Source organism: Sebastes umbrosus, chromosome 9 (assembly GCF_015220745.1).
Source record: "Sebastes umbrosus isolate fSebUmb1 chromosome 9, fSebUmb1.pri, whole genome shotgun sequence".
NCBI classification, from domain to species: Eukaryota; Metazoa; Chordata; class Actinopteri; order Perciformes; family Sebastidae; genus Sebastes; species Sebastes umbrosus.
In genome coordinates, this window is record NC_051277.1 from 32,043,197 (window position 1) to 32,070,731 (window position 27,535).

The following is a 27,535-nucleotide window of genomic DNA, read 5'->3' on the forward strand; positions in this document are numbered from 1 at the left end:
CATATATTTTGGACCATTATAATTAGACTCCTTTAACCTAAATCAACAGATTTTTGAAATGTAAAATCAATGTTCACTCTCCTTTTAGCGGTTTTACTCTCCATCAACTATTGAGGGAAATATCTGGCTGCTAAATGCCCCACTATGTTCACTAGATAGTCGCTAACTCTAGCTTTAGAGTTGCTGGCATGCAAAATGTTTCACTCTAGTTTAAAGTCAAGCTAGCTGTACCCCCTGCTTCCAGAGGCTATGCTAAGCTAGGCTAACCATATCCTGAATTTCACCTTCATACTTAAAGGGGAACAACGGACATTTAAAAAAATAATAATATTATTCTGGAGGCTATATAATATGATGGAAAAAGAACTGCAACCTGCTCATGTACGCGCATAAAGTGAAAACAGGGATGATGTATTTTTGTAGGCCAACCAGGAAGTTAGCATCACCCTGGGTTCCCTCGACAAAAAGCCAATGGGATTTTTCCATTGGGTTTTGGTTTATTGCAGAAAATAAGCTCTAAGGCAAACAAATGTTTATGATATCTACATGTTTTGTTCTGTAAAATAATCTCCACAAATAAACACCACTTTTATAATTTTTGAAGTGTGAATGCAATCGGCAGAAGCAAGAAGCTAACGTTAGGCTATAAACAAACTGCACCACGGTCGCATGAGTGCGAGTATACACAACGAGGCTGTAAAGGAGGACGAGTCGGCGTGATGACGTTTAGTAGTCTTATAAAGCCACCTGTTAGCAACCGCCTTTTTTAAGACACATAAACCTTATTTCAGGCGTCTAACTAAAAACCCAGTGACGTCCAGACGAGGGAGCCTGAAATGCTAAACTGCTAATCCATTTCCGGGTCGTAGGACTCACTCCTGTAGCACTCTATAGCCCCCAGAATAATATCATATTTTTGAAATGTAAAATCAATGTTCACTCTCCTGCTCTCCACAACTATTGAGGGAAATATCTAGCTGCTAAATGCTCCACTATGTTCACTAGCTAGTCGCTAACTTTGGCAGCAATAGGGATGTCAACAGTGTGGTTGATATGCAACACAGTCTCACAGCACTTTGTGAAATAGTCACAAAATGTAATCTATTTGATTCATGTACATAGACACAAATTTCTCTTTTTTTTTAACTCAATAACGTATTTTTCGTGCATCTTCCTACTGTGGTAAAGTGCATTTTTGGTTCCCCTAATAGTGTGTGCAGTATTTGAACGCAGCCCCTCACCTGACTCCTCCTCTGCCTGGTTTCATTTCAGTGAAATTCAGAATTCACAGAATTCACATTCCGACTATTTATTCCTCGGCTCAAGATGATGGCAAATCTGAACGCCATTTTTTGATTAAAGTCCAGTTTGTGAATACATCTCTATTCTGCGTGTGCAGGTGTGTGCATAATAACACTTCTCTTTCAGTAATCAGGAGAATATATGCACACAGACACACTTGTAGTTCAGAGGCCACTTCAAACAAGGTTCTTGAATTCAGATGAGCTTGCTAGTGAAAAGGAACAAGCGCTCACACAATTTGCAATTTAAAGGAAGCTTTTGTCGAGTGCCATGTGATCATTCCTTTGATCGGTTGTTCACTGCATCCATCCATCCATCCAACCCCTCATATCTGTCCTTCGTGATTAACGTCTTGTCTGAGCTGAAGACGTGAGCTGAACTGATGGATTGACGAGCTAACATTGGGATATCTGGAAATTTATCAGGTTTGTTGACTTTGAACATCTGTCTGTCTCTCCCTCTTATGATGCGTTGTCACAACTACGATACAGCTTGTTGCTATGCCGCCTGGTTTCCGTGGTGATGCCTGATTCAGGATGACCTCGTACTGGATGATCTTCCTTTTCTGACTGTGGGTCCATCATTGCATGTGTGTGCTAGTTAGTGAGTTGTGTGTCTGGTGTTTGGCAGTCTGTGTGAGCCTCTTTAATGTGTGTATGTGTCTTTATGTCAGGACTGTGTGTATCTTCAGTTGGGTATGTTGGTATGTGTCCATCTGTCCGACTGTATGGTGACAATGAACTGAGTGTTGTTGTGGTGTGTGCAGTATGACCGGTCCAGTGCAGGATTCACACAGGCTGTCTGTGAAAACGTGGACAGAAGAGGAGAGTGACCGAGCTGACAGCACACCTAGCAGGTACACACACACCCACACACACACACACACACACTTTCATGATCGTATGTGTGGTGCTGGTAATTAATGAATTGTGATTAATCGCATGATTGTCCATAGTTAATCGCAAACTAATTGCACATTTTTTTCTGTTCAAATGTACCTTAAAGGATGATTTGTCAAGTATTTAATACTCAAATATGCTGTTCTATGCAAATGTATGTATTTAGTATTGGAAATCAATTAACAACACAAAACAATGACAAATATTATCCAGAAACCCTCACAGGTACTGCATTTAGCATAAAAAATATGCTGAAATCATAACATAGCAAACTGCAGCCCAACAGGCAACAACAGCTGTCAGTGTGTCAGTGTGCTGACTTGACTATGACTTGCCCCAAACTGCATTTGATTATCATAAAGTAGGCATGTTTGTAAAGGGGAGACTCGTGGGTACCCATAGAACCCATTTACATTCACTGATCTGGAGGTCAGAGGTCAACGGACCCCTTTTCCTCACCAAAATGTAGCATATGATTGGAGCGTTATTTAGCTGGCTTCAAACAGCTAGCATGACTTGGTTTGTACAGATGAATTTCTTAGGTTTTTTAGTTTCAATATGAAGCCAGTATCTTCATTCTAGCTTTAAAGTTGAACCCGCTACAACCTCTGAAAGAACGATTGCGTTAATGGGTTAAAGAAATTAGTGGCGTTAAAATGAAAACAATGGATTCCTTAAGTTTTCTAGTTTCATATCTATTCTTTCTATGTTTCTATCTTCACTCTGGCTTTAAAACTGAGCCCGCTACAATCTAAAAATCACAATTTGCGTTAATGCGTTAAAGAAATTAGTGCTGTTAAAACGAATTATGCGTTAACGCGTTAACTGCGACAACCCTAAAGAAAATATATGTAATTTATGTGCAATTATTTTTCATACATATTTGGAATGACAGTTTAGTTTAAACTTTAAATTAAACCAAATGGCAGACAGACAAAGTTAGCCTCTAGCTAATGAACATAGCGTAGAGTGATGACGTAGAGTCAATGTTGGACTTACATTCATGAGGTGGCCTGAAACATAACTCCAAATGAATGCTAATGTTGCTCAGTGTCTGCTGGATGTGTCAAATGGCTATGCAGCTGTTTGCTAACACCTTCACCACCTTAACTTTAAAAGACAATATCAGTTGCGTTTACAGCTAGTTGCACCGGCCCAAAGTGGCCAGAATGTACATTAAGTAAGGGATAATACACAGCGAGCCGGTAATTGTTGTGAAATAAACCCTGGCAGGGTGATGAGGCATAATGACCGGCGAGCTGCATATCATCCCGCTGATTACACGGCTACTTACTGAAGAAATCAATAATTTGACACAAAAATGATCCGCCAGAATCCGAGTTCAGAACTACATTCATAGCAATGGTCAGTTATACATAGCAACGGTCTGCTATAAAGAAATAACAGACAGTAGAACGCTGTGATTGACCAATCAGAATCGAGTATTCAACAAAGCCGTGTAATAATAATGTATAGATGTACATTTCTTTTATTTATATCTTCAGAATTGCAGTTGTCTTGACAATTGTTCCCATTGTCTGCTCATGTGACAATTCTGTTAAATCAAAGTTTCACTCTATAGCCTATAATCTAATGAAAAATGTTATTGCCACATGTGAGGTGCCGTAAATACATAAAATAACTTATTTGTTTTATGTATTTGTGATTTGTGCGTAGAGCACAGTCGATGTGTGATGACACTTCCTCAGAACTTCAGAGAATGGCTGCCATTGACAGAAGAGATATTAATTCCCAGAATTCCCTGCGTGGGCGAGGTGCTCTCTCCAGGTATGACAGCTGATAAATGAACCAATACACATGTTGACTTTTCAATATTATTATATTAATATAAATAATTATTGGGGGAAAAAAAGTTAATTGTTGGTGCCCTGTATTCTAAACTTTTTTTTACATTTGTCTGTCTACCTGTCTTCAGGATAGTCAGTATGGTGATGACTCTGAGAGAATGGGCGCAGAAGAGTTTGAATGAGGAGACGGAGCGACCGGATTCCTTCTTGGAGCGTTTCAGAGGCCCCGCCAACACGGACATGCAAGCCCCGCCCAGCAGGTTCAGCCACAGCCACGGTGGCTCTGATGCAGATCATGAAATCAGACGCCCCCGACGCACGTAAGACAACAAAAAAAAATGACAAAATTCGTACACATTAAAACATCAACTGACACTCACATATAAATCTCTACCTTTGTGTTTTTCTGCCCCTCTCTGTCAGGAAGAGGAAGTGTAAAGTAGAGGTTTTATCACCATCTGATAATGCCTACTACCACTGGCTGATGGTGATTGGTGCTGCCGTTTTTTATAACTGGACCCTACTGGTTGTCAGGTTGGGAACTATTACTGTGTCAATACAACAATACTAGTGTCAGTTCTAGTGCTACTTATTGTACTACTATGTATCCTATTTCTTACGCCTCATCCACACTGGGATAGTCAGGAGTGCATGGCTGCGTTGCGTGGCGGCTGCATTGCATGGCGGCTGCGTTGCGTGGCAGCTGCGTCGGCTACGTCGGCTGCGTTGGCTGCGTCGCGTGGCGGCTATGTGATTCACGAGTCGGGTGTTCACACCAGCTGTGTTTCTGCTGCTGCAGCTGCTGCTGTCAGCCCTTTCTTTCTACATAGGGTTTGCCTTTTAATGGCCATTTCATTTAATCATAAATGTCATTTATATTTATTTTAAACAGAGAAAGGTTAAGAAACGTGAGGTAATTTGTAAATAATAGTAATAATCCACAATCAAAACCCCATACTATACATACTACATTCATGGAGCTCTGCAAGTCACTGCATGTTCTACAACACTGTCCTGCACATATTTCAGAATAAAAGCCTCGTGTTAACAAATGAAGGAATTCTGTCCACAGAAAAAAAAATGCTTGAGGGCTTTTATTTTGAAATGACACAAGTATTGATTTAAAAATAAGTCTTTTTTTTCATCTCTGTGACATATTCTACAGATAGACATCGAAACTGTAGTAATGTTGCTGATATGATGTCAATGTACTGTCAATAGATCACCTTCACTGTGTGTTGCTGTGAGGCCGTGTGGCACACGGCAAAAATAGGTGAGACCTCGAATCTCTAGAAGAGACGCAGCTGAGATGCGCGTGAGACTCACGCGGGAATGTGGCTGCCCTAACCTGTTAGCCTGTTAACACGGACGCCGAAATAAAAAACAACAGGTAAGGCAGCCACCACACGCTCCTGACGTTCCCAGCGTGGAAGAGGCTTAAGGCATGCTACTGACTAGAGTCCCTTTCACACATGCAGTATATCCCTGCATTTGGTCAATTTCCCACCTCAAGACCTTGTAGCATTTCAGGGTAAATGCTGGTACGGCTGTGTTGGAATGAAAGCAGTAACATTGCAGGGTCAAGCACGTAAAGGATTACATCTGTCTGACGTGGAGCGAGCGAACCAATCACGAGACTCTGATGCTGATGACGTATTTGAATCCGCGACTTGTTTGCAGTTTAGCATTTACTACAATATTTTTCCGGGTTATTTGAATATTTAATATTAATTAAATACATTACAAGAACATTGGCACCAGACAAAAACAGCTCTTCGCCTGCAATGTTCCTGAAAATATTTGTGAATAGTGCAAATCACTAAATTATCCCAGATATCCTCAGATAAATAGTAATTTACTGGGAACTATGTGTGAAAGAGGCTTAAGCCCGGGACACACCAGGAACGTCAGAAACGTGTGGCAGCTGCGTTACCTGTTGTTTTTTTATTTTGGTGTCCGTGTTAACAGAAAGTTGTTCAAACAAAGCTGAAAGGAGAGTGAATATTGTACTTGTTGCTGTGATTTTATTCATTTGCTAGTATGCGTTTCTGTAGGGCCTGTTTCGATGAGCTCCAGATGAGGAATGTGTTGGTGTGGCTGGTACTGGACTACGTCTGTGATGGAGTCTATATCCTGGATATAGCTGTTCGTCTCCACACAGGTACTGAAAAAACACAACACTCAAATTTCCACATGAAAATGTTCGATTATAAAAAACAGTATCTTGGTTTGAACTAATACGTTTGTCATCTGAGAGACATCTACATTCATTCATTCATTTATTTATGTTTATCATGTATGGGAAGGTTTCTTGGATCAAGGCTTGATGGTGAAAGAAGTGCGGCGTCTGAGAGAAACCTACGTTCGAACCTTGCAGTGTAAAATGGACATCTGCTCCATCCTTCCAACTGACCTCCTGTACCTGGCCGTTGGAATCGGCTACACTCCCCTCCTCCGATTCAACCGGCTGCTGCGTCTGCCGCGCCTGTTTGAGTGGTTTGAACGTACAGAGACGCGAACGGGCTACCCCAACGCTTTCCGCATCTGTAAACTGGTTCTGTACATCCTGGTGATCATCCATTGGAACGCCTGTGGGTACTACAGCTTCTCCAAGGTCCTCGGACTGGGCTCCGATTCTTGGGTTTATCCCAATGCATCGGATCCTGAGTTTGGCTCCCTGACCAGAAGTTACATATACTGTCTGTACTGGTCCACTCTGACACTGACCACCATTGGAGAGACGCCTCCTCCTGTCAGAGATGAGGAATATTTGTTCCTGATATTTGACTTTCTGGTAAGTCAATAGCAAAGGTGTAACCCAGTGGTTCCCAACTTGGGGTCTGGGCCCACCACAGGGGGCGCCAAAGATCACAGGGGGTGCCAGGATTTGTCAGCTCTGAGGTTGTAAAAATTTGATTTGCACATGTATAACACAAAATTATAATAACACACTTATTGGATAATTTATACAAATGTCTAAAACTGTTTAAAAAGATATATTTTATACTTATATATATACTTATTACACTGCTTTGTTGAATACTCGATTTTGATTGGTCAATCACAGCATTCTATGGTCTGTTATTTCTTTATAGCAGACCTTTGCTATGTATAAAAGGTTGTTGCTATGGGCGCAGTTCTGATGTCAGACTCTGGCGGACCGTTTTTGTGTCAAATTATTGATTTCTTAAGTAAGCAGCCGTGTAATAACCAGGATAATGTACAGCTAGCGGGTCATTATTGTGAAAGAAACCCAGACTTAGTAGGCCACATTCTGTTTAAACTCTGTATTTAAGCACAGTTGCAGATAAAGATTAAGCAACACTAATATTATTAGTATTATACTATTTGTAAAATTAGATTGTTGGCTGCTTAGGATTGATTCTGACTCAAATGATCCAAACATTTCCAAAAACTCCAGAGTGTTGTAAAATCCAAAAGTCAACATTTATTTAAAAAAGATAGATGTAGTGATTTCCTATATGCACAACGTGTTTTTATCTAATGAAATGTTCTGCTTCAATCCATATTTGTTGGCGTTTAGTCTTTCAAAAATGACATTTTGCTCACACAAAGGGTGGCAGCATCTGTATTAACAGGGCAGTCTAGCAGTAATCTAACAACACCAGAAATAACATGTATATAACCACAATAACAAAAAGTCTATTTAGGTTCTAACACTATAAAGAACATATTAGGTATCTGCATTCGCTTGGCGAGTCCACCAAGACTTCATAATTTTATTTATGTTGACGAAACTGACGAGTTGTTTTCATTAAAGAAAGATGATTTAATAAAAAAAAAGACTAACTCATTAATACACTGAATCACCTTATTCAAACAAAGGATTTTGTTCAAGGATTTGTAATTCTTTTTTAGGGTGTTGATGTCAGAAAAATGGATGAGGGGGGGATACAAGTAGGAGGGCTTCAAGGAAAATAAGTGTCTTAGCTGATATTATCTTACCTTGAATGATCCATAAAAGCCTTTTACCGTGTGGATCCCAGTTGTTCCGGTCTATCACAATGGCTAATACTGGTGTTTCTGTCCTAGGTTGGTGTTCTGATTTTTGCCTCCATTGTGGGTAACGTCGGCTCCATGATCTCCAATATGAATGCCACGAGAGCAGGCTTTCAGAGCCGCGTAGACACCCTGAAACACTACATGCAATTCAGGCATGTAAGCAAGGTGCTGGAGCAGCGCGTCATCCGCTGGTTCGACTACCTCTGGACCAATCAGAAGACAATAGATGAACAGGAAGTGCTGAGGAGCCTGCCCAATAAACTGAGAGCAGAGATTGCTATTAATGTTCACCTGGACACACTGAAGAAGGTAAAGACGCGTAGACAATGTGACCCAATTCCATTTACATCTCGAAGCCTTTTTTCTCATCAACGTGTTGAACCAGTTATAACACTACTCTCATATGTCTGTGTTTATGACTTAAGAACCGATGGTTTTGCTAGGATAATCTTTTTTAGTTAGTTAATTATTATTTTTTTACTCAACATGAATGCTTTTAGTCCTATTTAGAACATGGTGTAATGTTGCATTTCAGCCTCATGTGGCTGAAATGAGTATCACAACAACCAACGGGAAAAATGATTCTGCCAAAATGTTTTCTTTTCATCCGTTTCATATATTCATTTTTTAAGGAACTTAAAAAATATTATCCTAGAAAAAGTTTTTTTCAGCTGTTCTTAAGTCAGTCAAACACAGGAGAGAAAACAATTTAGATCAGACTTAAAAAATAAATCATGAAATGCATATTTTTTACGGATAGAGACACCACCTTGCTATGTAAAACAATGTTTTTATATCTATGAGTTACTGTGTTCTGAAGTTTTTCTGGTTTCCCTTTTTTTTTAACCATCATTACATGCAAGCTCCACAAACATTATTGTTGGGTGTGTGTGTGTGTGCGTGCGTGCGTGTGTGTGTGTGTGTGTGTGTGTGTGTGTGTGTGTGTGTGTTTGAACACAGGTGCGTATCTTCCAGGACTGCGAGGCGGGTCTCCTTGTAGAATTGGTATTAAAACTTCGACCGCAGGTGTTCAGTCCTGGAGACTACATCTGTAGAAAGGTAAGTATTCATTTTACTCATGTATTATTGTATTATATGTTTACAAACCAATTATTACGATTGACAAAGTGTCACAAATATCTGTCTATGTAATGTTTATAATTGTATTCATGTAGTATTGTAATGGATGTATGAAACTATGAATGGTATGTCCAAACACAGCAGTCAATTTATTCCAATAAAAGCTGGTCACCCAGCCCATAATACATGTACATTGCAACCAAAACGTAGACCCACATGTAAAAACATCGCTCCATAGCTATGCTAGTGGTCAAAACCTTCACAGGCCACCTTCCAAGGCAGGTTTAGAATTGATAACTTTACATTTACTGCTGTAGGTATAGGCTACATTACTACTAGTGCTCTACCTACAGCACTAGTAGTCATGTAGGCTATACCTACACGACTACTAGTGCTAGGTGTAGCACTAGTAGTCGTGTAGGTATAGCCTACACGACTACTAGTGCTATACCTACAGCAGTGCTAGGTGTAGCACTAGTAGTCATGTAGGTATAGCCTACATGACTACTAGTGCTGTAGGTAGAGCACTAGTAGTCATGTAGGTATAGCCTACATGACTACTAGTGCTCTACCTAGTAGTCATGTAGGTATAGCCTACATGACTACTAGTGCTCTACCTACAGCACTACATGACTACTAGTGCTGTAGGTAGAGCACTAGTAGTCATGTAGGTATAGCCTACATGACTACTAGTGCTCTACCTAGTAGTCATGTAGGTATAGCCTACATGACTACTAGTGCTCTACCTACAGCAGTGCTAGGTGTAGCACTAGTAGTCGTGTAGGTATAGCCTACATGACTACTAGTGCTATACCTACAGCAGTGCTAGGTGTAGCACTAGTAGTCGTGTAGGTATAGCCTACATGACTACTAGTGCTATACCTACAGCAGTGCTAGGTGTAGCACTAGTAGTCGTGTAGGTATAGCCTACATGACTACTAGTGCTCTACCTACAGCAGTGCTAGGTGTAGCACTAGTAGTCGTGTAGGTATAGCCTACATGACTACTAGTGCTCTACCTACAGCAGCGCTAGGTGTGGCACTAGTAGTAACAGTAGGCTACTAGGCTAGTTTTCAGTTCTTCTGCCTTTTTGTTTGTTTTTGTTATTGCTGTTAAAAGTACTGATTTATATTCTCTGTGTGTTTTGTTTCCTAGGGAGATGTGGGAAAGGAGATGTACATAATTAAAGATGGTCAGCTTGCCGTGGTGGGCGAGGATGGAGTCACCCAGTTTGCTGTTCTGACATCAGGAAGCTGCTTCGGAGAAATCAGCATCCTGAACATCAGCGGCAGCAAGATGGGGAACCGGCGTACGGCTAATATTCGCAGCCTGGGATACTCAGACCTGTTCTGCCTTTCCAAACAAGACCTGATGGACGCGCTGCAGGAGTTCCCGCACGCCAGGGCCCAGCTGGAGCAGAGGGGGCGGGACATCCTGCAGAAGGAGGGGCTTCTGGAGGAAGTAAACGTGTCAGCGGGGGAGGAGCTCGAGGAGAAGGTGGAGAGGCTGGAAAGCAGTCTGGATCGGTTACAGGTCGGTACTATCAGTCCATTACTGCAGCTGCTGTCGGTACCGTGACAATAATAACTAATGAGAGCCTTGTTTTCAGACGTGTTTGGCCCGTCTGCAGAGCGAGTTCAACTCTTCCCAGCTTCGACTGAAACAGCGAATCACAAACCTCGAACACAACGTCACCACCGTGACCACAGGCAGCGGCTTTCTGTCAGACGCCGACGGCAACGAGAGTGTTGGTGACGGCGTGTGCAGTGAAATCAACATCCGGCTCTAAAGAATGTAAATACACAAGAAAACATTATAATCTTCTCATTTTGTTTGATGTTAACTGACCTTTGACACAATTCTGTAAAATGTGTTTTATTTTGAAGCTGTCTTAATGTTTGTTTGTTTCTTAACTTTTTTAAACTTTCTGCCTCGTACAATTTTACACAGATTTTAAAGCAGAATGAGAACTTATTGGTGTAAAGTGATTTCATTATAATACTAATAAACTTTATGTGTATAGCAGCTGAGTCAGACAGACAGAGAGCTGTCGCTGAAACACGCCGTAAGGGCAAAACAGCGTGGTGGGCCTGTGGAGGGGGCTGTGTGCACAACCGGGTGATCAAATGTGATTTATGGAAAAAAAATTAGATTATATAGTCATAGTTACCTTGAATTACATAGTTAATTGTAATTAAAGGAACAGAGTGCTATTTCAGGGATCTATTGGTAGAAATGGAATATAATATTTTTAACTGTTATGCTAATGTTTTCATTAGAGTATAATCACACTAAAGTAAGAATCATTGTGTTTTCGTTAGCTTAGAATGAGCCCTTTATATCTACAGGGAGCAGGTTCTCTTCACGGAGTCCACCATGTTGCTCCTCCATGTTTCTACAGTAGCCCAGAACGGACAAACCAAACTCTGGCTCTAGAGAGAGCCTTTCACGTTTTAAGTTACCTGAAGGACACCGTAGTTCTCCGACACACTTGTGAGAACCGCAGTACCACCACCTGCCGTCTGACTTCCGTTGCTCCTAAAGTAGTGTTCTTATGGTAAGGATGACCTCTGAGCGAGGTTAACGGCGTTACCATGGTTTTGTACTCAGCGGCTCACATTACCGAAGTCTTGGAAAGGGAGGAGTGAGCGGAGGGGTATTCAGTTGGTTGCAATCTGCAACCACACCACTAGATGCTGCCAACTCCTACACACTGTTAAATATTTGCCTTTGCCATTGTCCCACTGTTCCTACCACATCTACTGGCATCAAAACAGGAAGGAACAGGTAAAGTAGTAAAGCTTGCTTGATTTGATTGGCTCATGGGCCAAGCGTGACATTGACGAGCGGTGCGACTGTGTGCCTTGTGATTAGAAGTTGAGGATATTTAAACTTTTTATGCATGCCTAAAAACAGCTAGAAAAGAGAGAGAGAGTGAGCAAGAGAGGAGTGCATGCCGAACACGCCGTATCATAGGAAAATAATGGTTTTGCTGGCGATGCGTTTCTAGCGACACGTCTCTGTCTGATCGGGACCTTGAATGCAGTGCTTTATATAAAATTGCATAGAAAAAAAAAATATTTAAACAGTCAGACACGATTTATAATAAAGAACAATAACACAATGAACCAATCGCTAATAATGGAATGACTAACACAGATCTTAACCAAGACACTTCTATGAAACATTTTTGGGTCAAAAAAACTGTCCACTTGACTTGTGTCTTACCAGCGGGCAACCTCTGAGTTTGAAAAGTGAAGTGAAGTCAGTGCTGAAGTGCCTTAAACTTGCATTCTTTCTAACAGCCAGCAGGGGGCGACTCCTCTGCTTGCTAAAATAAGTCTGATTGTATAGACGTCTATGAGAAAATGAGCCTACTTCTCACTTGATTTATTACCTCAGTAAACATTGTAAACATGAGTTTATGGTCTCAATCGCTAGTTTCAAGTCTTCTTCAATACAGCATGATGTTCATTTAGTAACTTATGGTCCCATTTAGAGTCAGATAGACCATAAAGCAGGGGATGTTTTAGGGCGTGGCTGTCTTGTGATTGACAGGTCGCTCTCACGGCGTTGTCCAGTCTGGGAGTTGTCCGTGTTGTCGTCTTAGAACTTTAACCCTTTCACAGTGTGTTTTCACTTCAGGAAAGTTAATTACACCCTTTTTGATCACCTGAAGATGTCTTATGCAGCCTTTGGTTGTGTTTAGCTTCACCCTCTAGTTTCACTTCTGGTTGCAAAAAAAATGAAATGGCGACGGCCAAAATGCCGAACTTAAGGCTTCAAAATGGCAGTCCATCAACTAATGGTGGAAGTCACGGTGACTACGTCCACTTCTTATATACAGTCTATGGTGTGACATTGACGAGCAGTGTGCCTTGCGTTTCTAGCGAAGGGTCTCTTGTCTGATCTGGTGTCACCTTAGATGCAGCTCAAAGTACTTTATATAAATTTGCTTAGAAAAAAAACATTGAAACCGACCACACACAATTTAGAATATATTAAAACAATAACACAATGAATCAATTAGCCTACTAATATTTCAACGGCTAAAACAGATCTTAACCAATACACTACTATGGAACATTATTAGGTCATGAAACTGTCCACTTGACTGGTGTCTAATAGGTGTCTTCAATATGTCTTTTTCCACTAGGGGGCGCATAGTGATTATCTTCCTGCTAATTCGGAATATGGCATGTCACAACACAAGTCCTGTGGATTGTTCTATTTATCTACGGGAACGTCTCACGCTACCTGAAAAGGTGCTAATACACTTGTCGTCACTCATAACCAATTCAAGCTATCAAAGAGCATACAAAGTTTTTTATTTTAAGGAATAATTCAACATTTTCGAAATGTCTAACTCACCAAATTTCAAACTATTGCTTTAAGCACATTTTCTGTTAAAGGTGTAGTGTTGTCTATAAAGTAGGGTTGTCGAAGTTAACGCGTTAACGCAAATTTGTTTTAATTTAAAATGTTTAAATGCCATTCATTTCTTTAACGCATTAAAGCTGCAGTAGGCAGTATATTTTTGGCATTATTGGGCAAAAATCCCATAATAACCTTTCAGCATATTGTAATTCAAGTGTTCTGAGAGATAACTAGACTTCTGCTCCTCCTCATGGCTCTGTTTTCAGACTTTAGGAAATCTAAAAGCCTATGACGGGAGACTTTGACCAATCACAGGTCATTTCATTGAGAGAGCGTTCCTATTGGCTGTGCTCCGGTCATGTGACCGGAACTTGGCGTTCCTTCACCAGATTTCACAATGGCGGCGGCGTCACAAACTTTCTCATTTTACAGCTAAACAGTGCACTACAAGATGATTCTGAAAACATCTGAGGCGAGAAATAGGCATTAACGTAACAGAATATTGATTCATATTTGATCAGCGCTGCCTAGTTTGACCGTTTGGTCGGAGTTCACGAGTGATTGACAGCCGGCTCTCATAGACGGCAGATGGACAGCGGACTTCAGATCAGCTCTGACTGCTTGTTTTCCTCCAGTCTGTGAAATCTTGCAGATGCCGTTAGGAGCACCGGAGGACACCGGAGGACACACAGGAACACGATGTCTTTTACCTTTTGTTACCTGTTTCATGTACTACTGTCATGATATAGCGACCGTTTTATAAAAATAACTTTTTTTAATCATATTTGCTCCAATATCACCTACTTCAGCTTTAATGCAATAGATCTTTCTGAGGTTGCAGCGGGCTCAGTCTTTTAAAGCTAGAGTGAAGATACTGGCATCATATGAAACTAGAACCTAAGGAATCCATCGGTACCAACCATGTCATACTAGCTTGTCATGAAGGAGGATAAATAACGCTCCAAACTTACGCTAAATTTTGTCGAGGAAAAACTGGCATGTCCATTTTCAAAGGGGTCCCTTGACCTCTGACCTCCAGATATGTGAATGTAAATGGGTTCTATGGGTACCCACGAGTCTCCCCTTTATAGACATGCCCACTTTATGATAATCACATGCAGTTTGGGGCAAGTCATAGTCAAGTCAGCACACTGACACACTGACAGCTGTTGTTGTCTGTTGGGCTGCAGTTTGCCATGTTATCATTTGAGCATATTGTTTTATGCTAAATGCAGTACCTGTGAGGGTTTCTGGACAATATCTGTCATTGTTTTGTGTTGTTAATTGACTTCCAATAATAAATATATACATACATTTGCATAAAGCAGCATATTTGTCCACTCCCATGTTGATAAGAGTATTAAATACTTGACAAATCTCTCTTTAAGGTACATTTTGAACAGATAAAAAATGGGTAATTAATTTTTGATTAATTGTGATTAACTTTGGACAATCATGCGATTAATCGCGATTAAATATTTTATCGATTGACAGCCCTACTCTAATAGTTATTTGTTAGTTCTCTGAAGGTGTGCCCTTTCTTTTCACAACTCTAATTGAAAATATTTTTTTTGTTGGCCAGAGTACTGACAACTGATGATTTTATGTCTTATATCCTTAATGACTGCAGATGAAACAACACAAGCAATTTAATTAGATTACAGTAATATTTTTCCTCATAACCTAAAAATGGATACCTTTCCCTTTTCTTCTGAAAAACCCTCCTTGCTTTCAATCTGTTTCTGTGTTTTTAAATACTTTTTACTTCTTGTTAAACCCATTCATTCTTTATATCTGCAGCTTTATTATTAAAATACTATTAAATACTACTCTTACACTGACCATTTATTTTTAGCATGATCAATGACATACTTCATAACAAGGTCATGTTTGTGTGTGTATGTGTTATTACCATGTCGTCGTCCCCTCTAATGTGGCCACTGCATGCTCTGCAGCCATGTCAACAAGTGCCATGGGACCAAAGTCCAACATCACATGACTGCAAGATATCAGGAAGTGACTTTTAAGGACCTCGTGGAGAGTGTGAGAAATCACTGTGTTAAAAAGGTAGAAACATTCTGTTTGGTCCTCTGTGCTTCTCTTACGTTTACTCTCACTTCTTTCTCTTTCTTTTTTAATGTGCTTTGTTTTTTGTCCCATTTTGCTTCCCCTTGCACTCTGTGCACGTGTCTTTCCTTGCATCTAGTTTTATCTTCCTTCCTCAGAAGTCTTTGTCTTTATCATGTCTCTCAGTTTTTGTCCTCTCTATCTTTCTGTTCCTGTCTGATCTCTGCAGTCATATGACAGATCTAGAAACATTGATAGGTTATTTTCTGCTCCTCATTAAGAGTCTTTGATTGTGATCTTATCTGAGTGTGCTTCATATTGTGTGTGCATGTGTGCACGTGTAGTATATTGACTATTACTGTGTGTGTGTGTGTGTGTGTGTGTGTGTGTGCATGTGCATACATCTTTGTAGGTGTGTGTTACAGACGTGGAGATGAGCTTTGTGTTGCTGTGCATGTTGCTGGTAGCCAGTGTGACACCTGTGTCTGCTGCAGAACAGGTATGTTTTATTGCAATTTTCATTTTGAATGAACGGTCTATTAATCACTGTTAGAGAGTTTTCTTTCCCTTTTTAATCTTTATTGATGCCAAAGTAACACAGGTACACATAGACATACAATCACTTACAAAACATAACAAACAAGTAGGGCTGGCAAAGTTAACGCCATAATAAAGCGTTAACGCAAATGGCATTAATTTCTTTAACGCATTAATGCGACTTGCAGTTGTTTAGGCTAAAAAAAAAAAAAGCAAGCGTGAAGATACTGGCATCATATGAAACTACAAAACCTAAGGAATCCATCGGTACCAATCATGTCATACTAGCTTGTCAGGAAGGAGGCTAAATAATGCTGCAAACTTATGCTAAATTTGGGGGAGGAAAAACTGGCATGGCCATTTTCAAAGGGGTCCCTTGACCTCTGACCTCTAGATATATGAATAAAAATGGGTTCTATGGGTACCCAGGTTGGTCTTGAGTTTGCCATGTTATGATTTGAGCGTATGTTTTATGCTAAATGCAGTACCTGTGAGGATTTCTGGACAACATTTTGTCATTGTTTTGCGTTGTTAATTGATTTCCAATAATAAATATATACATACATTTGCATAAAGCAGCAAATATTTGTCCACTCCCATGTTGATAAGAGGATTAAATACTTGACAAATCTCCCTTTAAGGAATAATTTGAATAGATAAAAAAATGTACTATTAATAATGCTATTAATCGCGATTAACTATGGACAATCATTCAATTAATTGTGATTAAATATTTTAATTGACCGTCAGCCCTACTAACAATACAAAAAAGTAGATAAAATAAATCCCGAAAAATCAGTGTAGAGACATTTGGCAAGAGTATTATAAAAAAATATATCTTTTTTTAAGGTTTAGGTTTTTTTAGCTTTATGGTTCTGTAAGTAATCAATAGAACTAAAATATATATTTCTTAAATTATCTCGAAACAAATATGTGCTTGCTTGCTAATTCCAATTATTAACTGTTCACTCAACAAGGTAATGGGCTGGATGAAATCCTGATCCACCTCAGGTGTAGTGACCGTTGCTTATGCTATCTTTCGGACACACTTTAAAATAAACAATGTCCATTAAAGTTAAAAACTCAATTAAATTGATTTTATTGTTCCATAATTCATAGATCAGGTTTCTACGATATCAAACAAACCAAAACGTGATAGCAGTTCATTTTTTGGCAGATACACTGCAAGCATGAGTAGTGTCAACACATATGCTTCCCCAAGCAGGAACACCTGTTTCTGGTTTTAATCAGGCTCTTCCACCACCTGCTGCTCAGATATATTAATGCATATAAATAAATTACAGATGAAATTGCTGCTACAGTCAGTACCTTGTATGTTCTTCCTCCTAAATAATGTCCCTTTTCCACTTGTTTTTTAAATCATGTTTATTCTTTCTTTATCATGTATACTAATCCTTTCCTATAGGTTTTTCTTCCACATGATCATTTTGTGGTCATACTGTTATTATCCAGACACTGCGGTTTCGCGCTTTCATACCATCTGTTGCCTGTTAACAATTATGTAGCCGATGTTTATACACAGTAGGTTGGACATACTGTAGATATCATCATATAGCAGGTGACATACAGTATCTGTCTTTATGTATTCTAGCCGGGTATCATAGAGAGCCTCCTATTGGCCACCCACCAACGTCCCTGGCTCTGGGGTGTCTACGTCTTTGCTGTTGGACTTCCTGCCATTCTCTTCGTTAGCTTCATGTGGCCTGACAAGGTAGAGTATGTCTGCTTATGCGTGTGTGGATTTGTGTGCGTTATTGTCCAGCATTAGAACTATGAGAAGTGATGTGTGACTGTGGATTGGTCCTTTAAACAAAGTAGTGCAGTACAAGAAGTTCCATCATGTGTGTGTGTGTGTGTTTACATGTAGAGATTCGGGCCCCCTGATCAACAGTATTACTATAAGAAGTCTGATGATGCTCAACCAGATGATCCTGAGTTCTCACAGCGGACACAGGCAGTGGATATCAAAGGTAATGTTTTATTTATAGATTATTACAAGTACCAGTAGTAGAGGTGCTCTAGCAGTAGTTGTCAGTGGCGGACTTAGGCTGTCTGAGAGACAAGGGTGGAAAAAAAGGGTACCAGCTGCATGTAATTGGGCATCTTGTTTTCTTCACTGGAAGGGCTCCCTCGAGGGCACCGCGTCACATTTTCTCTACTGGAAGGGCACCCTAGAGGGAACTGTATCACATTTTTTCTGCTGGAAGGGCACCCTAAAGGACACTTTATCACATTTTTTCCACTAGAAGGGCACCCTAGAGGGCACTGCATCACATTTTCTCTACTGGAAGGGAATCCTAGACGGCACTTTGTCACGTTTTCTCTACCTACAAGGCACCCTAGAAGACACTGCATCATGTTTTCTCCACTGGAAGGTCAACCTAGAGGGCACTGCGTCACAATTTCTCCACTGGAAGGTCAACCTAGAGGGCACTTCGTCACATTTTCTCCACTAGAAGGGCACCCTAGAGGGTATTGCATCACGTTTTCTCCACTGGAAGGTCACCCTAGAGGGCACTGCATCACGTTTTCTCTACTGGAAGGGCACGCTTGAGGACACTGCATCACGTCTTCTCCACTGGAAGGTCACCCTAGAGGACACTGCATCACGTTTTCTCTACTGGAAGGGCACCCTAGAGGACACTGCATTACGTTTTGTCTACTTTTATTACTTTCTGCTCTTCCTCCTGTGCAGACGCTTCGCTGAGTTGCTCTTCGCTTTGCTTTCTTTTTATCATTGCTATGCTTATCTTTCGCTACAAAATTTTTGGAAAACGGGTCCTGGATACTTACAAATCACTGGGAGTTTAATTTATGAAAGAAACTGAAGGCTACCACTATTTTAAAAACTGTTTTACTTTGTGAGCATGGCCTATCAGCAGCACAAGCCTGTACTATAGTGAACGGGAGCGAGGTGCTTGGCTAAAGCTAATCAGCAGCAAGATGCCTCCCTTCTCCACAGATGACTACTACAAACTTCTACAGAAGATAGCAGTGCTGGAAACAAAGATTATCCGGCTCGAAGTGAATGCGGAGGTGAATGGACTATGTGGGAATGAAACCACTCTACCACTGACTCAAAACAGTGAACTGGAACAGGCTAATAGAAAGCTAATTAGCACCAACAAGACCACCAAGAATCAAGAGGGCAATAAATCGACTAGTAGTCCTCCCTGGAACGCTCTTGGTGCAAAGCCAAAGCGTAAATCATGTCCCTGGGAAATGGGAGGAAAACTTACAGGCAGAACCCAGCACCCTCAGATATATGATGCGACCAGCTGGCCTGCATTAGCATCCGAGCATAGTGCCTCATCAACCCCTGTACAAAGTAAGGTCCAACCGTGGACAACTGTGAAAGGAAGGATGAGTAACAAACCTCCCCAACAAAGAAGTTTGCAACTGGAGAACAGATTTGCTCCACTGTTGCAGGACCCTGGATCTCGATCTGATGCCCTGGATAATCTCAACTCTTCACACAGCAGGGTAAGAACCAAAAGCAACTCTGAAGGTAAAAGGCTACCGGGAAAGCTAACAACTGGGCCTCAAACTCAAACTCTGATTGTGGGTGATGCTGCTGTTAAAGATGTGAAAAGCATGTGGAGTAAAGACATCAAAGTACTCTGTTTTCCCAAAGATATGGTCTCTGATCTGGCAGAAAGAATCCTGGATATTGTGACTGCACACCCAAATGTGAAAAATGTGGTATTGCACATTGGGTCGAATGATGTTGTGAAGCAACAGTCTGAAGTGCTGAAACGGGACTTTACTGGTCTGCTAAACACGGTCAGCTCTGTGAATGCTCAGGTGTTTATCAGTGGACCCCTGCCGCCAATCAGAAGAGGAGTCGAGAGATTCAGCAGGTTGCTGGGACTGAACACATGGCTTTCAACAGCATGTAAATCCCACTCAGTGCATTTTATTGACAATTTTAACTTTTTTTGGGACCGCAGACATCTCTTCAAGGCAGATGGACTCTGCCTAAACAAGTCAGGAGCAAAATTATTCAACTCCAACCTATTCTACTTCCTGCGTCATTCATCTGTTCCTTCTGCCAAGGACGCGAGACAAGAGGAATCACCACTGGAGGAAGACACAACACAATGTGCCAGGGGACCTCAAGGAGAATCATTTCACCCCCCACCACAAGCCAGCCCTGGGATACAACAGAGACAAGAGGAGGCGTCCTCATCCTCACTTATCACCCTTTCTCCCTCCTCCCCCCTCTTGGAGTTCACTGACCACATGAAGGAGCTGGTCAATGCTGGAACTAAACTTACTCCCCGCCCTACACCCATTTTCTCTCCCATGATCCCCCCACGAGGTCGACCTCGAACAACTTTGGCACTATCTCCACAAGCACGACACCCACAACCTCCATCCCCTCCACAATGGAATCAGCCTCTGTCTCCGCAGCCTGATAAGGATGTTCCTTTACAAAATGTTGCAAGTGTGGCCCGGGCCCAACAGCCAATGGCAAGGCCGCAACTTAAAGTACCAGTTAGATTTTAACAATTAATGTTTTTGCTTAGAGCCGACAACGCCACCTAGGAAATACTTGGAGCCTAGGACTCTGATAAATTCAGGTTCTTTTACATCAGGTGAGCAGAGTTAAAAACACAGGCAGAAGTTTAAATCAATTTAAAACCAGATTTATTGCAATTAAAATAGCATGGGTCTAAAAATGAATGATTAATCTAAAAGCTAAAAGGAATAAAATGTTACTAGCAACAAGGTTAAAAACCCTATAAAAAGTCCAGTCCAATCTAGTCCAATCTGGCTCTTTAATCCAGTTCAGTCCACTCCAGTCCAGTCCAATCCAGCGATCCTCCCGTGTCCGCGTCTTAGCTCCTCCCGCACTCCAACAGCCGTCTGCCCGTCTCGGCCGTCTCTCCAGCACCGTCCGAAAGTTTTTTGAGTGAATCTGCGTTGGCGGACACGGTCTGCTGCATGTAGTCTCACAGGACTCTCAGGTCGCTGGGCTGGTAGGTAGTAGCAGGAGGGCTTTTCTGCTGCACTGCTGTCTCTGGACTGTCTCTGACAGAAGATCTCCTCCTCTGCTGCAAGCTGTTCTCTCCTTTTGTGTCCTCTCCACCTGTGCTGCATCCTGCTAATTGCAGGCTCTCCGCCACACCTGCCGCTCCTCTCCTAATCAGCGTCTTTGATTGGGGGTGTGGCTGTCCATGGGTCTCATTCCAGTTCATGACTTCTTAAAAACACTTCAATTTACGTATTAAAAGCAATCCAAACAACCAACATGCAGGGATAAAACACACAATACAATAAAAACCATAAAACATGCAAAATAGAATAAAAACAACCATAAAACATAAATCATGCATAAGTCATTTTTGACCCTGTCACACAAGCACAGATTGACATGTGCTGGGTCCAGGCTTCAAGGCTAATGATACACGTGACTGTTTCCAGGATAAGCTGGGGCCCTGTGTGATGAGAGCTTCTTCTATCTCAGTTCTAATAAGTAGTAGAAAAAGAATGGTGAATCTGCAAAGAAACAGGAAGATTTTTACTGATTGTGCTAATTTATCAAATTTAGCATTGATTCCTTGCCAGCCAAACCATGTCCCAAAAAATAATAATAATGCTTCTAGCACATTAAAGCTAGCCCTGTTAAACGTCAGGTCTTTGGCAGGAAAAAGTTTTTTAATCAATGATTTTATTATTGAGCACAAGCTTGATTTTATGTTTTTAACTGAAACTTGGTTAGACCAAAATAACAGTGCAGCTGTTCTTATCGAGTCAACTCCTCCCAACTTTAGTTTTATGAGCGAAGCTAGAATGCATAAGAAAGGAGGTGGAGTTGCCATACTGTTTAATGATTCTCTCCAATGCAAACAGATATCTTATGGACATTTTGCTTCTTTTGAATATGTCGCTCTTCAGCTGAACTCCTCTTCTCGAGCTTTGTTTCTCAATATCTACAGGCCAGCTAAATACTGTGCAAACTTTTTTGATGATTTTACTGAACTGCTGTCTGTAATTTGTGTTGACTTTGACTGTGTAGTCATTGTTGGTGATTTTAACATCCATGTTGACAACCAACAGGACAGAGGGGCCAAAGAACTGTGTCAGGTTCTTGATAACTATGGAATGAGTCAGCATGTGACAGAGCCCACACACAATAGGGGACACACTTTGGACTTAATCATATCAAAGGGCCTGAACATTTCCAAGGTTGTAGTGATGGATGTTGCTCTGTCTGATCATTCATGTGTATTCTTTGAGAGTACTCTTCCTGTGCACAGAAATGATAAGACAGAGGTAATCACAAAAAGGTATATCACTGAAAATACCAGTGATCAATTTGTTCAGGCTTTCTCTTCCACACCCACCCTCCCCTGGACCTCTGTCAATGAGCTTGTAGATAATTTCAATTCTAAAATGACAAATGTTATTGATACCATTGCACCCACCACGGTGAAGATTGTCTCTGGTAAGAAAAAATCTCCATGGAGAAATACCATGTTGGTAAGAAATGAAAAAAGAGAGTGTCGAAAAGCTGAACGCCAGTGGCGGAAAACAAATCTACATGTTCATTATGACATCTATAAAGAGAGACTTTGCATTTATAATTCAGAACTGAAAAATGCAAGGCGGTCCTTCTTCTCTGACATCATCACCAAAAACAATAACAATGCACGTGCCCTGTTTGCTACTGTCGACAGGCTAACAAACCCTCCTGTGTCAGTAGCCTCTGAACTTTTATCCTCCATGGCCTGCAATGAATTTGCTTCCTTTTTTACAGAAAAAATTCACAAAATCAGACAAGCAGTCACTTCCTCCATAGCAGGTACAGGATGTTTGTTTCCCCTGCGTCCACTTAAACCTGGCGCAAATACCATGACACAGTTTTATCCAATAAATCAGACATACCTGGAGGAAATCATACAACATCTAAAATCCTCCTCATGCTACCTTGACATTCTGCCAACAGGCCTTTTCAAAAAAGTATCAGATTGTATGGTCTCAGAGCTTTTACAGATTGTTAATGCATCTCTTGTTTCAGGAGTCTTCCCACAGGCCCTGAAAACTGCTGTCATCAAACCACTCCTCAAAAAGAACAATCTGGACTCATCAGTAGTAAATAATTACAGACCGATATCAAATCTTCCATTCTTGTCTAAAATAATTGAAAAAACAGTTTTTCAAAAATTAAATAGCTTTCTGGCACTAAACAACTCTTTTGATGTCTTCTAGTCAGGTTTTCGACGAAACCACAGCACTGAGACTGCTCTTGTTAAGGTCTTCAATGGCATCCGATTGAACACAGACAGTGGTAGAACTACGGTTTTAGTTTTACTGGATCTCAGTGCTGCATTCGACACGGTTGACCATAATATATTACTAGACCGACTGGAAAACTGGGTGGGTATTTCTGGCATAGCACTCAGCTGGTTTAAATCCTACCTAAAAGACAGGGACTTCTTTGTGTCTACAGGTAATTGCAAATCTGAGCTGAACAAAATCACATGCGGAGTTCCCCAAGGCTCCATCTTGGGGCCTCTTTTGTTTAACATCTACATGCTCCCACTGGGTCAGATTTTTGAGAACAACAAAATAAATGACCATAACTATGCAGACGACACACAAATGTACATAACTCTATCACCAGGAGACTACAGTCCAATACAAGCACTGAGTGAGTACATTGAACAAGTCAATAATTGGATGTGCCAGAATTTTCTTCAGCTGAACAAAGACAAAACTGAGGTCGTAGTTTTTGGAGCCAAAAAAGAAAGATTAAAGGTTAGTGCTCACCTACAATCTGTGATGTTAAAAAGCTCAGACCAAGCCAGAAACCTTGGTGTAGTCATGGACTCAGACCTGAGCTTTAACAGCCATATTAAGATAATTACAAAGACAGCCTTCTATCACCTGAAGAATATAAGAAGAATTAGAGGACTGATGTCTCAGCAGGATTTGGAAAAACTAGTCCATGCATTTATCTTCAGCCGACTTGACTACTGTAACGGCGTCTTTACCGGTCTTCCTAAAAAAACGATCAGACAGCTGCAGCTGATTCAGAACGCTGCTGCTAGAGTCCTCACTAAGACCAAGAAAGCGGATCACATCAGTCCAGTTCTGAAGTCTCTACACTGGCTGCCTGTCTCTCAGAGAATTGATTTCAAAATACTGCTGCTGGTTTACAAAGCACTAAATGGTTTAGGGCCAAAATACATTTCTGATCTTCTGCTGTGTTATGAACCATCCAGATCTCTCAGGTCATCTGGATCAGGTCTGCTTAGTGTCCCCAGAGTCAGAACTAAACATGCAGAAGCAGCATTCAGTTTTTATGCACCAAATATCTGGAACAAGCTCCCAGAAACCTGCAGGACCGCTCCAACTCTCACTTCTTTTAAAACAAAGCTTAAAACTTTCCTGTTTGCGGGTGCCTTTTATTCTGACACTGCACTATAACTTTTACTCTTTTGAGTTTTATGCAATTTTAGCTTCTATCCTAGCTTTTATTTTTAGCTTGTTTTTATTTTCTAATCTTTAATGTTTTAATGTTTTTATGTTTTTATAACTGTTTTAATTATTTCTTAATGTTCTTTTGCATTTTGTCGTAATGTTCTTGAATGTTTCTGTAAAGCACTTTGAATTGCCCTGTTGTTGAAATGTGCTATACAAATAAAGCTGCCTTGCCTTACCTTACTGGACGGGCACCCTAGAGGACACTGCATCACATTTTCTCTACTCGAAGGTCACCCTAGAGGGCACTGCATCATGTTTTCCCTACTGGATGGGCACCCTAGAGGGTACTGCATCATGTTTTGGGCATCCAAGAGGGCACTTTTGCAATTTTTTTTTTCGAACATGGGGGCATGTTGTAGTTGTAGTACTCCGGGTGGTAGTAGTAATGGTAGTAATGTCTTCTTTTCTCCGTATAGGAAAGGCTGACAGAGCTGGAAGAAGAAGGAGAGAAACTCCTGGTAACCAGAGGAAGTCTGACTTAGACCTGAAGGTGAGATTCAACAGACGAGGTGGAGCTGAAAATGACTGATTGTGTCATTATGAGATAATGTTGATTCTGAAGGTGAAAAAGCACATATGAAAGTATTGATGTTATTACATAGAGTCTACGTGACATCCATCCATCCATCAAATGAGATTTCATTTGTATGATGGAGTGGATATGTGTTGGCTGGTTTCTAATCATAATGTGCTCAATAAACGCAGTGTACGACTAAAGTGAGAGGGTTTAAAAAAGGGCAGCTCATTTTGTAAAAAAAACATGACCACATTTTGGGAAATGTACTGGCACTGTGCTATCGAGCAAAACAACCCTGCGAAATCCAGGCACAGTCAGAGCCCAGCACCAACCCAAATGTCTGGTAAAGAGGTCATGCACCATCTTGCAAAATACTAGAGCGCTAATATCACTGATTTGTAACATATGCTCTATTTTGAAGAGGTTTTGGGGGGCATTTTTAGCTGAAATATCTGCAACACCAGTCCTTTAATCATTACCCCTTTAAGTTTCTAGATATTATTTTATAGGCCTTTTTTATTTACGTACATTTTACTTATTGCCAAATTAGCATATACAACTGTCTGCTGTAACCTTTTATGACAGTGCTGATTTCATTGCCACAACTCATTTAATGGACTCGGAAAAGAGTCCACTCTTGTCACTGAAACTGTGGGTAACAAAAAGTAATTGTGTACGTTTGTGTGTGCGTTTGTGTAGGATCATTGATTAGTGCAACAACCTAAGGAGAGGAAAGCACCACCAACACACCAAGAGGATGATGGGAAATCACATCTTTGACCAGTTGAATTGATGACTGGATACACAGTGAGAACACAATAATGTCTGAGGACTGACTTACTGACAGTAATATGATTTTGCTTCATGTCAGAATAGCCAATTTATAATTATTTATACATATGAATTACACATTTTATTAATACTTTATTATCATTATTATTATTATTGTGGTTATTGTAGTTATTGTTGTTGTAATTATTGTTATTATTATATCTGAATGTATTATTTTTAGTGAGCGCACACTGCCAAAAAATATGAAACGTTGGCCGGCCTCTACCTCTAAGAGTATGACATTTGGAGTTGGAATAAAGGATTAGAATGCCTCATCTTTTCTAAGTGTAGAGCATCAGGGGTTAAATAATGAATCGTCTCATCATCTCAGGTCTGTCATTTGGTTGTGTTTGAAACTAGTGCCACCACCTGGCAGATAGAAATATTAAAGGGACATATCGTGAAAAACTCACTTTTTCAGAGTTTGTGTTCATACATTTGGGTATCTGGAGTGTCTACCAACCCACAAACTGTGAAATGAGATGACCCAGTCAGTTTTTTGTGGGCTGCTTAGATCAGAAAACATGTGATTCAACAAGCCATTCAGATTTGGCTCCCCTTCCTATGTCACATGAAGACTCATTAGCTCATTCACTATACCGCCCACGTCTTGAGAGCATGGATGTATAAAGAGAACTGGATACAGAGTTGTAGGCGGGCTCCCGTTCATTCCTATGAGAGTTGCTCAGTGGCGCCTGAAGCCAAAATAGCTCGACTGCTGAGTGCTAAAGTATCCAGATCATCCGGCGATCTTCAGCATCCATTGGGCCCATAGAGCAGGCGCAGTAGCGTTTCCTTTAGCTCCGCCTCCCAGCCCTCGCTCCACCCTTGGTCTGGGTCTCATTCACATGAACGGAGGAAAGGAAATAACTCCGTATTCGGCTATTAGTGCATTTTACAACTTTTAGGACCTAATGATTTAAATAAGGGCTAATCAAGTGTTCATGCTGGGAGGTTGATTTACCTCAAAAAGAAATTATCCACCGAGTTACAGACGTCTCTTTCCCGATGTAAGTCTATGGGAAAAGGTATTTTTGGGCCCAATGGCATCACGTGACGGACACAGATGCTGCAGCACTGCCGTTTGGCTACTATGAAAATTTGCTGCAAAGCCATGCACTCTTCCTGGAGGCTTGCGAGAACTACTTTTGCAAAGTTGCGCTATATTTTTCTCGAAAGCCAATCAGAGCAGACTGGGCTTTTTCAGGAGGGGGTTCTTAAAGAGACAGGCGCTAAAACTGGTTTTGTTTTTTCATTAATACAGGCAGGATCTGATAGTGACCTCCACATGTACAATATACTATAACTGTGTTCTACTTAAGTAGGATTTTCTAGATTCTTGTCTTTATTAATTGTAGACTAATGGATGTTATTCTGGCATAATTATATTAACACATCTGGATTGACAATTTAAACCAAGGATAGTATTGATATTTTCTGATATCTTAAAGGAATAGTTAAACATTGTTTGAAATATGCTTGTTTGGATCCTTGCTGAACACCACTCTCGTGTACGTACAGCACAGTAACTAAAGCTACTGCCAGCGCCTGGTTAGCTTAGCATGGCACAAAGACTGGGA

At 40.8% G+C, this 27,535-nt stretch overlaps 2 protein-coding genes across 5 annotated transcripts; both read left to right on the plus strand.

The window, feature by feature from the left end:
- The first annotated feature begins 710 nt into the window (after positions 1-710).
- On the plus strand, positions 711-26,363 carry LOC119494861 (cyclic nucleotide-gated cation channel-like). 4 transcript variants are annotated; one of them, XM_037781046.1, is made up of 17 exons: positions 711-1,727; positions 2,069-2,158; positions 3,879-3,989; positions 4,138-4,329; positions 4,433-4,543; positions 6,064-6,170; positions 6,316-6,803; positions 8,063-8,341; positions 8,993-9,091; positions 10,268-10,645; positions 10,722-10,906; positions 15,445-15,556; positions 15,969-16,055; positions 17,706-17,825; positions 17,982-18,084; positions 25,024-25,097; positions 25,824-26,363. In XM_037781046.1, the coding sequence occupies exons 2-11, from the start codon at positions 2,070-2,072 to the stop codon at positions 10,899-10,901; spliced, it is 2,034 nt and encodes a 677-aa protein (XP_037636974.1). In that variant the 5' UTR covers positions 711-1,727; position 2,069; the 3' UTR covers positions 10,902-10,906; positions 15,445-15,556; positions 15,969-16,055; positions 17,706-17,825; positions 17,982-18,084; positions 25,024-25,097; positions 25,824-26,363. The 4 variants fall into 4 exon arrangements, with proteins under 4 accessions (XP_037636974.1, XP_037636975.1, XP_037636976.1 ...); XM_037781047.1 differs by lacking the exon at positions 711-1,727 and adding an exon at positions 1,821-1,873; XM_037781048.1 differs by lacking the exons at positions 711-1,727; positions 17,982-18,084 and having other exon boundaries at positions 1,881-2,158.
- LOC119494862 lies at positions 19,401-21,656 on the plus strand. Its single transcript, XM_037781050.1, has 2 exons — positions 19,401-20,561; positions 21,480-21,656. The coding sequence occupies exons 1-2, from the start codon at positions 19,478-19,480 to the stop codon at positions 21,488-21,490; spliced, it is 1,095 nt and encodes a 364-aa protein (XP_037636978.1). The 5' UTR covers positions 19,401-19,477; the 3' UTR covers positions 21,491-21,656.
- Positions 26,364-27,535: the final 1,172 nt, after the last annotated feature.